At 51.8% G+C, this 17,095-nt stretch overlaps 1 protein-coding gene and 1 long non-coding RNA gene across 2 annotated transcripts; one reads left to right on the forward strand and one right to left on the reverse strand.

Annotated features, from left to right (window-relative positions):
- Nucleotides 1-275: 275 nt before the first annotated feature.
- Nucleotides 276-7,895, reverse strand: LOC129510380 (uncharacterized). Its single transcript, XR_008664584.1, has 3 exons — nt 6,999-7,895; nt 4,154-4,472; nt 276-1,345 (listed from the first exon to the last, which is right to left on the reverse strand). It is a non-coding gene; the product is annotated as an uncharacterized LOC129510380 (long non-coding RNA).
- A 374-nt stretch (nt 7,896-8,269) lies between these two features.
- On the forward strand, nt 8,270-15,854 carry GRPEL1 (GrpE like 1, mitochondrial). The gene is made up of 4 exons (XM_055326799.1): nt 8,270-8,405; nt 10,368-10,530; nt 11,702-11,783; nt 14,655-15,854. The coding sequence occupies exons 1-4, from the start codon at nt 8,344-8,346 to the stop codon at nt 14,999-15,001; spliced, it is 654 nt and encodes a 217-aa protein (XP_055182774.1). The 5' UTR covers nt 8,270-8,343; the 3' UTR covers nt 15,002-15,854.
- The last annotated feature ends 1,241 nt before the right edge of the window (nt 15,855-17,095 follow it).

Below are 17,095 nucleotides of genomic sequence, written 5' to 3' on the forward strand. Positions count from 1 at the left end.
TTCCCTAAGCATGTCCATTCCCACTTCTGGCAAAATGTTTCCAAACCCATATCAGGTTTTTAATTTTTTTTACATTATTTTTTAAATTGCGGCAAAATATATACAACTTAAAATTAGCCATTTTAGACACTTTTTAGAATACAGCTCAGTGACTTTACGTACATTTACTTTGTTGTGTAGCCATCACCCCATCCATCTCCAGAACTTTCCAAACAGAAACTCTGTCCCCATGACACACTTGCTCCCCCCCCCCCCCGTCCCTCCTGAGCCCCTCGTAACCACTACTGCTGTCTCTACAGACTTGCCTATTCGGGGTATTCCCTACAAGTGGAATCACATAATATTAGTCCTTTTATTGCCTGGCTTGCTTTTGCTGAGCACAATATTGTCCAGTTTCAACTATGTTATGGCAGGTGTCGGAATCTTCTTCCTTATTGGCCTTCCTGGAGATTATCCATCCAATGGGGTTGACCTTGGGGAGTCCTTTAAAAGTGGAGAGGTTCCTCCAGCAGGGGATGTCAGAGAGCTTCAGAGCGCGAGAACATGTTGGATGGCCTCTCCCACTTGGGAGCTGGAAGGGCCGTGTGAAAGTGAAGGCAGTGTGCAGCCTTGGGGGCAGAGGGTGGCCCTCGGCTGACTGTCAGCAAGGAACTGAAGATCTGCTGTTGCCCGGAGCTGGACTCCATGGGCAACCTGAAGGAACCCCCTGGGAACCTGGGAACCTGAATCTGCTGAATAACATTGCGTTGCACGGATGGGCCGCACTGCGTTTCTGTACCTCCATCCAAGGGCCTGGTGCCTCTTCCACCTCTCAGCTACTGGGAACAATATTGTCACGAACATGACAAATGTCTCTGAGTTCCTACTCTCAGTGCCTTCAGGTGAACACCTAAGAGTGCAATTTCTCATCCCAGATACCTTTAACGTTCAAAAGTCTTTAGGCCTAGGCACTTGGATCTTACCTGATTGTCTGATAAGTTGGTAGAAACCAAAACATCTCTCCATGGATTTCTAGATGGAAACTGTGGAAACTCAACAGTTCTCTGGAGGGCAGGGTGAGGCCTGGCATCTGGCCTCCTTCCTGGGCTTCTCTACTCAGCCCCACTCACTCTGCCTCCACCCCACCGACCTGCCCAGAGGTGGGGGACCAGAGCCCCTGATGCAAGCAAGCGTCATGTTTGAGGGCAGGCTGGAGGTTTCCCTGCAGCAGGCGCACAGTCTTGTCATTGAACGGATGTTAGGACTCGCTCACACTGCCTGGACGCAGCTGGGATGAACCCCCAGATGGGGAAACAGGGGGAAAGTAGCAGCAAAAGTCACAGCGGGAGTCAGACGTCCATTGGGTCTGAAAAGTGAAATAACACGGGGACTGAGGTTCCCAGAGCCAGAACACACATGCATGTATGTGCGCGCACACAAAGACAGATACACAGACACATGCACAGACACACAGACACGGCTCCAGCTCAAGCTCTGGCCCTGGGTTCTGGCCTTGTCATCGAGATCATGGTGAAGCAGCCACACTGTGGGACCCCGATGCACTTACCGAGACAGGGAACAGTGGGTGCTGGAAAGAACACGAGGCCCAGAGCATCAGAGGGTGGCACCTGCACCCTGGACTCGGCATGGTCCCTCCTCTGTCCACGGGGGTTACAGCCGCGCCTGCCCCTGATGTGACCATCAGGAGGCACTATGGGGACAACCGTCAGTGGTAAGCGACAGAAGCCCGGCTCAAAGCAAATTAGGCAAATGGGGCCTATCTGTATGTGGCTCTTCCGGCGGGGACGGGTGTGGACATGCCTCATGAATGAAGAAAGGGCTTCCAGGGACAGGATTTTGGCTCTGGAACGGGGACTCGGACCCTCAGACCAGGGTCTCCCGCCTTCCCTACCCCAGGGTCATGGGGCTCCAGACACCCGTCTCCTCACGTGGGGACCCTGGCACATAGTGGGTCCTCGGAAAGAACAGGCAAATGATGTTCCCTTCCCGCAGCCATCACCACCACCACCATCACCACCAGCAGCAAAAGAGAATCATCCTGCAAAACCTCCTTAAAACATTATACATGTGGGTCACCTGGGTGGCTCAGGGGTTGAACATCTGCCTTCTGCTCAGGGCGTGATCCTGGGGTCCTGGGATGGAGTCCCACATCGGGCTCCCCGCAGGGAGCCTGCTTCTCCCTCTGCCTGTGTCTCTGCCTCTCTCTCTCTCTCTGTGTGTGTCTCTCATGAATAAATCTTTAAAAAAATAAAACATTGTGTGTGTTTTTGAAACCCAATTTTTGAGAAGCAGAGCAGGTTCTGGACCAAAGTGTGTTTGCTTCCTACCCAGAGGCTGCTTGTTCCAGAAACAAAGCTCAGCACTGGCTGTCTGTGGCACCACGTGGGGCTCTCAGGATGCTGTTTGTGGCTCATGGCGTGGGCAGACAGGCAGAGGACTGGCAGGAGGATGGGCTTCTCCCCAGGGTCCCAGGCCTGGCCAAGCCCCAGTTTGCTTTCCTGTGGCCTTCCATCACTGGCTTTGTTTCTGGAAAAAGATCTTTAGTTTTGCAAACTCCCTTTGGAGAAGGTGTTTTCTGAGTTTTCACACCTCAGGGAAAAGCGGTCCAATCCGTGACGACACAGCTCTAATTTCATGACAAGGGATGACATTCTGATCTAGTCACCAGTGAGCTTTTTCTGCTCAGACTTCCCAGGGGCCCTGGGGCTTACATCCACTCAGTGGGGTCACACTGAGCACCAGGCCCTGTAACCACAGGCTGCTGAGATCCACCACGGAGAGAACAGACCCCGTGGGCTTGTGATCAATCCTAGCGCAGGGTCAGGGGGGAAACAAAGAACACAGGCCCTCAGCTTCCTCCCGGGGATGCGAGAGAGCTGCAGAAGGTGGGAGAAGGCTGCTGCACCGAGGTGACCCCACCATTTGCATCTTCCATTGCCTCTATAATAATCCCCGTTATTTTTCTAATGAGAAACCATCCATCCTGCCAATCCTCACCCACAGTGCTTTTCGTGGCTCTCTGATTTCTTTCTGGCTGATGATAAATTCGACCAACACACAGGAGGGTTCCAAACGCAGGGGGCTTGTGGTGAACAATTCAATCAGCCTTAGATTCAAACAATCTCTCATGTCCACAGACTTTGTAAGAAGCTCTCCCCGGGATCGAAGGGCTCGCCGCCTCCTCCCTCCTTCCTTCAGGTAAGCCAAAGCCACCCTCTCCCCACCTCTGGGGAAGAGAAGCCTGCACCCACAGCGGGCCCCTGACCACACCTGGAGCAGCTGGTTCTAACTGCTGTCTGTCCAATGTTCTCAGAAAACATGCTGAGTTACTGTTGCATTCACTTTCTTCTCCATGCAACTGATACAGCTTTTTGCAGAAAGCTATTTTTTTTCTTTTTTCAGATTATTTATTTATTCATGAGAAACAGAGAGAGAGGCAGAGACACAGGCAGAGGGAGAAACAGGCTCCATGCAGGGAGCCTGATGTGGGAGTCGATCCCAGGACCCCAGGATCACGCCCTGAGCTAAAGGCAGATGCTCAACCACTGAGCCACCCAAGTGCCCAGTTATTTCAATGGGAACCTCTGTGGCCCCTTCTGGTGGCATTTTCTTTTTTTTTTTTTTTTAAGTGTAGATTTTCTTTTTAATTTTTATTTATTTTATGATAGTCACACACAGAGGGAGAGAGAGAGAGAGGCATAGATACAGGCAGAGGGAGAAGCAGGCTCCATGCACTGGGAGCCCCACGTGGGATTCAATCCCGGGTCTCCAGGATCGCGCCCTGGGCCAAAGGCAGGCGCCAAACCGCTGCGCCACCGAGGGATCCCTGGTGGCATTTTCTTTCTTTTTTTTTTTTTTTAAATAAATTAATTTTTATTGGTGTTCAGTTTACCAACATACAGAATAACACCCAGTGCTCATCCTGTCAAGTGTCCCCCTCAGTGCCCGTCACCCATTCACCCCCACCCCCCGCCCTCCTCCCCCTCCACCACCCCTAGTTCGTTTCCCAGAGTTAGGAGTCTTTATGTTCTGTCTCCCTTTCTGATATTTCCCACACATTTCTTCTCCCTTCCCTTATATTCCCTTTCACTATTATTCATATTCCCCAAATGAATGAGAACATACACTGTTTGTCCTTCTCCGACTGACTTACTTCACTCCGCATAATACCCTCCAGTTCCATCCACGTTGAAGCAAATGGTGGGTATTTGTCGTTTCTAATGGCTGAGTAATATTCCATTGTATACATAAACCGCATCTTCTTTATCCATTCATCTTTCGATGCCTGGTGGCATTTTCTTACCCAGAACTTCCTTTCTACTTGGAGCCAGCGTGCTAGGGACAAGTGGTGGACAATTTGCTGCCAGAAATCAGGTCTCTCGTCCAGACAGGTCTCCCAACCCTGGTTTCCTTGGGGCGGAGGATTTGGCCACCAAAACAAAGGAACAATCAAAAGTGGGCCAAGAATGAGCCTGGGTGATGAAAAAGGGAGCAAGGCTTATGACTGATCCACTCCACATGCTGAGATCCAAAACACAATCCAATAAAGCCCAGACCATAAAGGTAATGCCCACCCTGCATGATTATTTGGTGGCCTAGTGCACCCCAGGCCTCACAGAATCAAGAGCTGGCAGGCAGGGCTCCCAGGGGGTTCCTTCAGGTTGCCCATGGAGTCCAGCTCCGGGCAACAGCAGATCTTCAGTTCCTTGCTGACAGTCAGCCGAGGGCCACCCTCTGCCCCCAAGGCTGCACACTGCCTTCACTTTCACACGGCCCTTCCAGCTCCCAAGTGGGAGAGGCCATCCAACATGTTCTCGCGCTCTGAAGCTCTCTGACATCCCCTGCTGGAGGAACCTCTCCACTTTTAAAGGACTCCCCAAGGTCAACCCCACTGGATGGATAATCTCCAGGAAGGCCAACTGGCTTGAACCTTTTGTTACATCTGCAAAGTGCCTTCAGAGCATCAGGATTTGTGTTGGATGGGATAACCAGAGGATGGGTATCTTGGGGCCCATCTTTAGATGGCTACCACACTTGTTATGCCCGTTTTCGTTTTAGAGATGGAAAAAGAAAGTGGGAGAAGGACAGACGGAGAGGGAGAGACTCTCAAGCAGACTCCATGACCAGCATGGAACCCAATGCAGAACTTGATCTCAGGACGGTGAGATCATGACCTGAGCAGAAATCAGGAGTCAGACGTTCAACCAACTGAGCCACTCAGATGCCCCGACCATGCTTTTTATTGGTTTATTTCAGAGTTGGACAAAAGGATGAAAATCCATGTCCCTGCTCAGGGACAATGGTAATAATGCGGTTTGTGGCAGGAGCCAACACTCTGGGTGGACAGATGCAGGATCTGGCTTCACATCTGACGGCCACACGGAAGTTGAGATTGGTCGAGGGAAATATACAAAAGCTCTGCCTTGGGGATCCCTGGGTGGCTCAGCGGTTTAGCGCCTGCCATTGGCTCAGGGCATGATCCTGGAGTCCCGGGATGGAGTCCTGCATTGGGCTCCCTGCATGGAGCCTGCGTCTCCTTCTGCCTGTGTCTCTGCCTCTCTCTCTGTGTGTGTCTCAAATAAATAAATAAATAAATAAAATCTTTAAAAAAAAAAAAACTCTGCCTTTTTCTGCCTTCATGACCTTGAAGAAGTCACCTAACCTGGCTGGGCTTTGTCCCCTCATCACCATATTGTGTGCTGATCCGAAAGGACATCTGCCCAGACCCTGGCACCCACCAGCTCTCGTCTATTGTGAGGATCACACTCACAGCACACATGCTGTTGAGCCATCTACCTGCACAACTCTCACCTGAGGACACCTTCTTAAATGTCACCCCCTCCTTGTTGGGGGCACCATACACCATTAAGCTTGTTTTTCCCACATCCCTGCCCGGACCACCTGTGCCCTTTGCTGAAAGTGTGTTCTGTGGGCTGATCCAGGATTCTTCCCAGAGAAGCGGCCTCCCAGGATTCTTCCCAGAGAAGCGGCCTCCCCGCCATGTGGAGAGGACTTGCACTGAGTTGATGAAGACCTCAGGGAACTACCTGAGCTGGGTCCCTAGAGCAGTAGCAAAATGCCATCTTTGTATGTAATACCCCAGCTCCCTCTTGGAGCGGTTCCAAATACGGCCACCAGGTGGCAGCACAGGCAGCCCCTGTGGAGGGAGGTTCCGAGGGGCAGGACCCAGACTCAGGGCATGGCTTCCTGTCCCCAGTGTGGCATCACACTGCAACGACCTGTGCTTGTCTCTGTCTCGGGACCAAGTGGCTATAACTCTCTGTTGATTGCCCTCATGCTGCACTGTAAGCTATTTGGGATGCCCATCTGATTCCCTCTGAGCCCAAAGAAGTTAGGAAATGAGTATTTGTCTCTTTTAAACTTCACAACATAGGACGCCTGGGTGGCTCAGGGACTGAGCGTCTGCCTTCAGCTCAGGGCGTGATCCCGGGGTCCTGGGGACCGAGTCCTGCACTGGGCTCCCAAGAGGGAGCCTGCTTCTCCCTCGGCCTGTCTCTGCCTCTCTTTCTCTGTGTCTCTCATGAATACGCAAAATCTTCTAAAAAATTAAGCTTCACAATAAATATGATCACAGTTCTACAGGTGAGTGGATCAAGGACTGAGGCCAAGAGCAATCAAGTGGCTTGCCCAACGTCACAGCCAGTGAGAAATACGACATTATTGTTACATTTTATTAGAGGAAATTTCCAATATACAAAAGAAGAGTCATAACTCAGATGGTATTCACCATCCAGCCTCAACTATCAACATTTTGCCACTGAGTTTCTCCTGTCCTGTTTTTGTTGTTGTTGTTTTTTTTTACAAGAGTATTTATAAAGCCAATCCTAAACACTGTGGCAATATAGTACAAATACTTCTGTTTGCATCTCTAAACAATCCGGACATTCTTACCCAGCCACCGGGCCATCCTCTCTCCTTAACGTAACTCCTTCCTTACTGATACTGTTTATGTTCGCATTTCACTTTGTCACAAATACCTTTTGTACAGTTGGTTTGCTCTATCGTGATCCAAAGAAGGTCCAGACATCCATTTAATCATGTCTTTAAGCTTCCATTGTCAACCGGTTCACTTCCTTTCTTTTCCTCCAGCCCCTTAATTAATCCATAAGCTGGGTCATCTTTCCACAGAACAGCCCACCTCCTGGATTTGGCTGCCCGCCTGTCCCTGCAGGTGTCACGGACTCTGGCACAGTGTCGATGTTGGTGCAACATTTTCAAGAATTTTAATGAGAGCGGGGCAAAGAGCAGAGGCTTGGTCCTCAGGAATGTGATCCACCTTGGAGACCGGATCCCCAGTCCTCCACCCTGGGCGGGACCACGGGCTCCGGCTTTCACCCTGCGGGAGTGGGGGAGACCACGGCTCCGTCCGTCCGACCCGGGGTGCGCGGGCAGGGGCTCCGCCCTCCGTCCGTCCGTCCGTCCGTCCCTCGGTCCCGGGGTGCGCGGGCAGGGGCTCCGTCCCTCCCTCCGTCCGTCCGTCCGTCCCTCGGTCCCGGGGTGCGCGGGCAGGGGCTCCGTCCGTCCGTCCGTCCCTCGGTCCCGGGGTGCGCGGGCAGGGGCTCCGTCCCTCCCTCCGTCCGTCCGTCCGTCCCTCGGTCCCGGGGTGCGCGGGCAGGGGCTCCGTCCCTCCCTCCGTCCGTCCGTCCGTCCCTCGGTCCCGGGGTGCGCGGGCAGGGGCTCCAGCCGTCCCTCCCGCCGGCGGACGGGACTTCGGCCCGGCAGAGCTGGAGCAGGAGCCAAGTCAGAGCTCCCGGGACCCCTCGGAGGGACAGCAGCCCAGGGGCGGCACCTGGGCTTCAGGGCCCGTGATCCTGTAGAGATGGCGTCGCCAGATGAGTGAAAACGTCAGGACCTAGGGGTCCCCCGCTGCGCTGCGCCCCGCCCCGCCCCGGCCCGCTCCCGGAAAGGCCGAGGAGTCGCGCAAACCGAGTCTCGCGCGCCCAGCGCCGCACTTCCGGCGCCCCGCCCCCCCACGCTTCTCCCCCATTGGTCGTACCCTGACCGCGCCCCGCCCGCGAGCGTCTCCTCCCACAGTTCCCTTGACCTTTCACCTCCTCACCTTCTGGGGCTCCGGAAGCCCCAGGCCCCGCCCACCAGGGCGGTGAGGGGGCGGGGCGAGGGAGAGCTGTGCAGTGACCCACAGTTATTGGGTAGCACCGTCTGTCCATCAAAGGGGAAGCGGCTCCGGAATGGCTGGAGAGACGCGGTTGGGCGGGGAAGGAGACACGGGTCTGCGCGAGTGGCCAGGCCCTCGAGGGGGCGAGCCAGAGGCCTCCGCGCAGGCCCGGTGCGTGCGCGGTGCCGACGGCGGCGACGACAGTCATGGCGGCTCGGTGCGTGAGGCTGGCGCGGCGCAGCCTCCCGGCTTTGGCGCTGTGTCTCAGGTAAGGGGCGCCCGGCTGCCTGTGACCCAGGAGAGGCGCGGCCCCCAGGGCGGCTCCTCCTCGGGCGGGGCCCTGCGCCGCTTGGGCCCGGGAGCGGGCGTCGTCGGCGCGCGCGAGCCGCCCCCCCCGCCCCGGCGCCTGCTCCTCGGCCGGGGCCTCCGGCGCGCACTCGCCCGCGTGGCGGCCCCCTCACCCCCCTCACCCCCTCGCACCCCGCTCGCGCCCCGGCGCCCGGCGCCCGGCGCCCCTCCAGGGCCAGGTCGCGCGCGGGGGCCGCGGGCGGCGCTCGGGCTCGTTCCCCTGCGCCGCGGTGCCTTCCTGAGCCCGGGCGCCGTGGAGGGAGGCTCGAGCGCGTCCGCGGGGGCTCGGCGGCCGGTGCCCTCCTGCCCCGTGCGGTGAGCGGCGGGGCTTCGGCACCCTGGGCCGGAGGAGCGTGCCCGCGGGGGCGGGACACCCGGCGGGGGGGGGGGACCCGGTAACACGGAGGGCAGTGACCGCCCGGGGGCCTCGGGGAGAGGCTGTTATTTTTGGTCACGTAATTCGTGGTTTTGTGATCTGAGCTAGTCGCCAGGAAAGCGTCGCCGGGGCAGGGTTAGTTTCTGGCCTTGCCAACGAGTATTGTGGAGTGAGCGAGCTCCCAGCAGGGGCTGGCGGGCGCTCTGACTCCGTCTCCCTCTCTGAGCCCGCCCTGCTGCGTCCCCTACCCCACTGCTCCCGGCGCCTCCGCGGGCGGGATGGCTGTGACGGCCACACCCCGGGATCGCACCGCAGTCGCGTTATTAGCTTTTTTAAATCACAAAATATGGTAGAAAGGCTCCTGCGTTCCAGCCTGGTAGCGACCGACTGATGGATCCTTGGGTTCTTCTCCAGGCCCAAGACACGGGTCTGCATACACAGGACTTCTGGTTCGCCCTTTCAGAAGTGGCTTCATGTTTTGTCCCTTTTCCTGAATCGCATTGTTGACTGCACAGCACAGCACAGCACAGCACACCTGGAGCGGATCACAGAGAGGATAGCTTGACGCCCACTTTGGCAGCCGCATTGCTTTCCAGACTGTGGAAGCACAGTGCAGTCCGCGGTGCCCCCAGCTTGTTGCTGCCCGGTGCTGCCAGAAATGTCTTTGTACACGTTTTCTGTACTGATAGCTCTCCTAGTCTTTGAGGCAGTTTCCTTTAATCTGGGAAGAAAATCAACTGTAGTTTATTTTCAGATTGAAATGTGCAATTGAGGAGAACTTTTAGAAGAAATCTGAGTTTTGAAATCATTCTGTCATACATTAATAACTTTGTGACCTTGGACTTACCACGTAACCTTTTTCATGTGGGGATCAGATTGGATAACATCTTGAGTCACTTCCAGTATTAGGTTTAGTGCTCTTTGTTTCCCTCTGTACATCCCCCAGCTTTCCAGCCTCCAAAGCTGACTCCTTATACACATCTTTCAGAGGACCTCTGTACAGAGCCTTTCATGGTCTCTCATTTCCCCAAAGCTACATTCTACTGTGAGCCTCCCAAAGCATGGTTCCTCTTTTATCACTTTAAAACCCAAAATTACGGTACTTTGTAGATGTCTTTTTTGACAGTAAGTACCCCAGGGGTGAGATCTCTGCCCAGCCCATCTTTGTCATCAACATCAGCACTGGGCCTCATCTGTAATAGTAGCTACTCCATCAATATGTGATGGTTCTGCCTGACCATCTCTCAGGAGGAGGTGTGTGGAATGGAAAGAAGAGGTTAGTACTATGGCCTTGGTACACTGACATACTAGTTTAGACACATTACAGAAGATTTTACGTAAGTTAGCTGCTTGTGTACATAATGTACCATTTGCTTTTATTACTAAATTCTCCCCCGTAGGTCAGTAGCAAGTAGTTTTAAATTATCTCAAATTCCTGAAATTAAACATCTGACTTTTTAGCAAAAAAACCCATAGTCTTGATTCAGTGTTGTGGACTTGGTTTAGGCCATCTCCTCGGCTGTTGTGCACAGCTACAAAACAGAAGAACAATGGCCGGAACTTCGAAGAGGATGTGGGTCAAAATGAACAGAAGACAGATACTCCCTCTACAGAGAAGACACTCATGGACGAGAAGGTCAAGCTAGAAGAGCAGCTGAAGGAGACCGTGGTAAGGTCACGCAGGTTCTTGTGGGGAGGTGTGATCTTTTGAACTCCAGGGGAGGTTCTTCAGACGACCTCTGGCCAGATGAGTTTGGTCATTTTTCTAAGAACTATGTGGCTTTGGTTCTGTCATGAGAGTCTTCACATGCTGTCTAGATAATATTGAATTGAGACTTGAGACAGTCTTTACAAGTGAAGAGCACTGCAGCACTTAAGCTGGGTCTTAGGGGAAGATGGTTTGGGGCCAGAGGTGTGGTTATGTGGTGCCCTCATGAGGGGAGGACTAGTGAACTAGTTAGAAGGATGCGTTATTACTTTACGTGAAAAGGCATAGGTGGCACAAATCAAGTTAAATATTTGAAAGTGATCATATCAAACACTCTATGCTGGCCCTATTCTAACCACCTTATTGATAGTAATCCTCACTGTGAGTCAACTGTGAGAGCCCTGGTTATAGATGAGGAAACTGAGGCACAGAAAGGTTAGGTAACATTCCCCAGGTTGTTTAGCTACCGAGTGGCAGAACCCAGGTTTGAGCCTCAGGACCGTTGTTCTTCACCACTGCACTAGAATCACCTGCAGATGGAGGACGGGTGAAAGGCAGAGATGTGGAGCAGTGGGTCTGCATTCTGGTAGAAGTGCTCAGGAGGTGAGCAGCATGACAGGAAAACTGGTGAGAAGTGGAGATGGTGCCAGCATTGGGTGGGTGTTACCCACTCAGTGTTGGGACGCAGCCTTTGGGCAACAGGCATAATACCAGCGGCTCACAGATGGGGTTTTATGTCTTCTGTGGGCTGGTGGTTCTCCTGAACCTCTCCTGGAGGCGTGGGATCTGGGTGCAGCCACCCCGACCAGCATTCTCGGATTCCCTGAACTTGAAAATTCTGTGGGAGTAAGTGGTCCCTCCGCAGGCCAGTGAGCCTATCAGAACCATGATATCCCTACCCAGCTGGTCACTGGGGGCTACACAAGGAAGTGACCCCTCAACCCCTACTCCCCCCTCATTGGAAATAGCGACACAGCAAAACTGCTTGCTTCTCAGTAAGCTGTGCTGCCTGAAGACTAAGATGTCACACATCATAACGGATGTTACTTGGACTTGGAATTTCTTCCCCTCACATTTGCTTTCTTTGTGCCATGCTTTATTCATGTAAATTTCTTCTTCGCCCCTTTTTTAGGAGAAATACAAGCGAGCTTTGGCAGACACTGAAAACCTGAGGCAGAGGAGCCAAAAATTAGTGGAGGAGGCAAAATTATATGGTAACTTTAGACACTATCTGATATCGATCCTAGAAAAATAGGGGCAGGGAACGTGGGCGGGGTACCTCTGTGGTTGTGGAACCACAGAATCAGCCAGGTCGGAAGGTGGGGAGGCTACTGGGTGTGTTCCCTCCAGTCAAGGTGGGTCTTTGAGGAGCAAACATCACAGCTGTGACCTGCCTCTAGAATTATAAGTGTAATTCCTTCAGTGAAGAGTGTGTGTCGCTCTTCGGCGTGAAGACCTGGGTTAATCTGAGGGTATCTGAGGCTGCAGATCATCTCAGCAGGTCAGCCTCACTGATGGTCATTTCATCTCAGCAGGTCAGCCTCACTGATGGTCATTTCCGTAGCTCACTTAGCAGTAACATATTAAAAAGATCTAAGATGCTGTCGGCAATGTCAGTATTTGGACACTTGTCACCGTCCTTCCCATTCTACATTTGAGACCATTGAGGCTTAAATGACTTGCCGCTCATCACAAAGCTGGGGGGTGGCGGTAGCCATGCTGAGGCCAGGGCTCTCGACACCATGCCTGTGGTGTGTCAGTTAAATGTAAAGGTGCAATTTGAGTCCTCATGGAACCGTCTGCTCGAACTGGCAGGCACCATTCTCCCACGTTATTGAAGAAGCCCCTCAGGCTCACAGCAACATGTCACAGACTTGCCCAAGGACAGACGCACAAGTACAGACACGTGAGAACCAAGATCCAGTCTCGTGCTGCCACATTTAGCATATAATGAGTTTCTTCTGGAAATACTTCTTATTCCTCTTTCTGGAAATGCCATTCGTTGGCTTCCTCTTGGCCTGGCCTCTAGATGTCTGGGTCCTTTGGGGAGCAGGGCCAGGCCTCCCTTCCTCTCAACATGCTCCCTGGGCGGCCTGCCCTCTATCAGACCCACACACAGGTTCTTTGAGGCTCCAACATTTCTTGTGAGTTCTAGTCCCATCTGTCCTGTTGTTTACGCATTGTCTTCCCCTGGATGTCTTGTGGGTATTTTAACTTTCCCTCTGTCTGCTTTTCTTCCTTATTTTAGTAGAGGATAGTGTCCTCTTTCCTGGAGCTTACTTAGGGCAGGAATCTGAGGTGACCAGTTCCTGTCCCTCATCCTCGTATTTCCCCAATCCCACAAGCCCTGAGTGGCTGGCCCCCCAATTGTCCACTTCCTCCACTGCCATCACCCTGACCCCAGGCGGCTTCAGTACTCACCCTGCCACACTCTAAGCCAAAGTGATTTTGGAATACAGCCTTACCTCACTTTACTGTGCTTCACGGATAATGCAGTTTTTACAGATCAAAGGTTTGTTGGCAACCTTTGTGTTGTTGTTGGCAACACAACCCTGTGTCGACCAAGCATTTTTTCCACTAATGTCTGCTCATTTCGTGTCTCTGTGTCACATTTTGGTGATTCTCACAGTAGTTTCAGTTTTTCATTATTACCATATTTGTTATGCTCATACCTCACTGAGAGCTCAAATGATAATCAACATTTTTTAAGCAAAAAGATATTTTTAAGGTATGTGTGATTTTTTTTATACATCGTACTACCTACCGCACACTTAATAGTCTATGGCATAAACATAACTTCTGTATGTATTGAGAAACCAAAAAATTCATTTGACTCGCTCTATGAGATACTTGTTGTGTTGGGGTGTCTGCAGCTAGAACTGCAGTGTTTGTGAGGTATGCCTGCACAGTGTGACCACACCACGTCCACACATTGTGCTACTCCACCTGGAACCTTCAGCTACTCTGAGTCTGCCTCTTCCTGTGCACTGGCTGTCCTTTAGTCCTTGAATGTTTAGGCCTGTCCTTCAGGCCTTGGTTCACAGACTTCTCTGAGTCTCCAAGTCTAAATGATTAAGTTCCTTGGTATAATCTTTCCTCAGCCCTGAGGAATGCTCCTTCGTGGAGGTGGGATTTGTAATTGTGTCTATTCGTGTGATTATTTGATGCCTATCTCAGACCATACATTCCATGAGGGCAGACCATCCTGAGAACTGGTACACGCTTGATCCATGATAGACGCCCATGATTTTATCAGATAAGCAGACATTTTTCGGTTTCATTTTAAAGCAGGAGGGGAAAGTATTGTGATAAGAAAGTTGTACACTGGCATTGCCTCCTGCAGAGTTGAGTGTGAGGTGATGCCGTTGTGCCCGGTCTTGGCCTGGCTGAAGCAGATGCCCACTTGGAGCCCCCGGTCACCCCTGATTTCCATTTAGCATCTGTAGTCTTTAAATTTTTTTTATTTATTCATGAGAGACATGAAGGAGAGGGAGAAGCAGGCTCCCCATAGGGAGCCCGATGTGGGACTCCATCCCCGGACCCAGGATCACGCCCTGAGCCAAAGGTAGACTCTCAGCCACTGAGCCACTCAGGCGTCCCTTATAGCCTTTTCTTGAAACCACAAGCAATTTGATACAATACACTGCCTTGAAGTTTGACTTGTCATACATGATTTCCGGTTAGGTTAGGGTTAAGGCTTCGGTGTGTCCTGGAAACTTGGACCCCACAGTGCTGGCAGGGCAGCTGCCGCTCCCTCAGCATCATGTCCTTGGGGGTGAGGTGTCCTGTGGCTAAGGTGTTGTGTCCTCACCTGGGCCGGGATTGATGGTGAGATGGTTTTGCCCTTTGGGAGCTGTTTGTCTCCGTTCCTAATTAGCTGTTGTCTAAACCCAGAAAAGATCTCTTTTTTGGGCTTTATGGTAGGTTGTTTTTTTTTTTTTTTAAACCTTTGAAATTTGAGGACAGATGAATAGTTTGAAATGTTATTTTTCAATAGTTTATGCATGAGGTCAGCAGGGTTAGAGCTTTCTAATGCCCCTGCCGGTGATGGGGAATGCAAATGATGGTATCTTCACTTTGTTTAGGCATCCAGGGCTTCTGCAAGGACTTGCTGGAGGTCGCGGACATCTTGGAGAAAGCAACACAGAGTGTCCCAAAGGAAGAGGTTAAAGACGACAATCCTCACCTGAAGAACCTCTACGAGGGGCTCGTAATGACCGAGGTCCAGATCCAGAAGGTGTTCACAAAGCATGGCTTACTCCGGCTGAACCCTGTAGGGGCCAGGTTCGATCCCTACGAGCACGAGGCCCTGTTCCACACGCCGGTGGAAGGGAAGGAGCCAGGCACGGTGGCACTGGTCAGCAAAGTGGGGTACAAGCTGCATGGGCGCACTCTGAGACCTGCCCTGGTGGGGGTGGTGAAGGAGGCTTAGCTGCCTCTGAAGGGCTTTCATGGGGTTTTTGTAATCACTTGCTGTCACTCTTGAAAGCCTGGCTCATTTTCTCTATGAGTACTTTTGACCCTTTCCCAAACCTTGTTGGAAAGCTTTAGTAACCAGTGGCTAAACAGAAAATTAAGCCGGTTGCGCAGATGTGTTCATGAACTTTAATTTGGGAGTCTGTTCATTGATTTCTAATACACCTTTAATAGCTGCGCACGCTTAGAGAACAGGCCGGCGGGTCACTACTGGACTGTGGGGTGTCAAGGATAAAGCTCCAGCTGCTTAAAGCCTGGTAGTGTCCAAATCCCATGAACAAATAAAACACCTTCGAGAACCCTGCTGTTTGGCTGGCTGGCCACCCAGCCTCACCAGGCCCTCCGGCACCCTGGCACACAGGGTCCTGGGTGCTCAGCCCATACCTTCGTTCATTGAAGGGAAGGTGAGACCCTAAGCACGTTCCTTCCCACCCAGAAAAGCTTCTTGATGCCCCTGCTGAAGAACATGTGTTAGTTCAGTTATAGTTCATTACTGTCCAGCTGCTGAAATGCCCAAGCCCCGGCTCCCCCAGGAGACCGGGAGTGAGCACATGCATCTCAACAGGTCTCAACCGCCTTATTTTGCTGGTTACTGAATTTGAGAAAATCTTTTTTGCCCTGTTGTTCATCCATTTGTAGAAATTTTCAGATCTCTATTAGCTACTTACTGGAGACCTGAAGATATTTTCCCTTATAAGATGGACTTTCTCAAAATCCGAGGACTGCTCGCTTGGTATATTTTAAATGTTAATGTTTAATTTTTAAATTTTATTTAAGAGGATTAAAGCCCTACTATGTTTATTTTCCTACTTTCTAGAAGCTATTTTGTGTCCTTGGGTGGAAGAGACCCACCTCCACTAAGCGTGACTTAGCTTTTCCATTCTACACTCACATCTTGAAGCAAAGTGCTTGACACTAGATGCGCGCTCAGATGTTAGCTTCCCTCCTGCCACAGGCTGGCCCAGGACCTGGCCTCTGCTGGGTGCAGATGTCCCACAGCGCCTCAGGTTGGCGACCAGGCAAGGGCCTGCCCACACTCAGAAGCTGGGCAAGATCACCCATGGGTCTACTCCGCACCGTAGGCCCTGCCATTCCTCATTCACACAGAGTCAAGTGAGCAATCTGTCATAAAGCAGGGAAAATACCACCTTTCAGTCTCTGGTAATAGGTACTTCTGCGATTGAAGGTCAATGCTATTAAATTCATTCACTGTGTAAAGAAGGTGGGGCAGTTTACTCATAATTTTCAGAGATATAGGTAGTATTCCTATAATTAAAATTTTAATTTATACCGTTTCAAAATATTCTTTTCTTTTCTTTTAAGCAATCTCAAATTCTTGGTCAAAAACTTGCCCCAGAACTGCAGGCAGTGTAGTGCACAGAGAAAACCCAACTGGGGTCAGAGCTCCACTTTTCATCTGTGTAGCTGTGAGGCTCTCCTTTCACCTTCCTGCAACTCCTTGAAACTGAAACTATATAAAGTAATTTTCAAGTGAATTTCTCTGAGTGTGTGCAGCCCTTCCCTTGTCCAGCTGGAGCCACCATCACTGGGAGGCTGCAGAGGCAGATGGGGATGTGCTTTGCCTCCGCTGGGGGGTCAGACCTGGTGACGGCATTCCCGTCCAGGGCCTAGGGTTTGCCGGGCCTCAGCCCAGACGTCAACATCTGGTGCAGACAACTGGGCCTTCACCACCAGGATCTGTGCAAGACTTGCCCTTTCCCAGCTGAACTGCCGCTTGCAGGGAAGGAGGGCAGGTGTGAAGGGATTTCTGCCTAATGGCACATTTAACTACTACTTTGGAGGAAAAACTGGTTTGACACAGAAGTGCTGAGCTAAAATCTGTCACATGCAGTCCCCGTCCTAACCCTGCAAGCTGGCTCACGCCAACATGCAGCAGTGACACTGCTTTGTTCCCAACTTGTTGAATGTGTAAAGAATGATAAAAATTGTAGTTACCGTTTTTACATACCCTTGGAATGTGGGCCATCCAGAGAGCATTCTTTTGAGTGGCTGAATTATCTAGCTTTTTGGACTCCAAGACAGTTTAAAT

The sequence above is a fragment of the Nyctereutes procyonoides genome, unplaced genomic scaffold (assembly GCF_905146905.1).
Source record: "Nyctereutes procyonoides isolate TBG_1078 unplaced genomic scaffold, NYPRO_anot_genome, whole genome shotgun sequence".
Classification (NCBI taxonomy): Eukaryota; Metazoa; Chordata; class Mammalia; order Carnivora; family Canidae; genus Nyctereutes; species Nyctereutes procyonoides.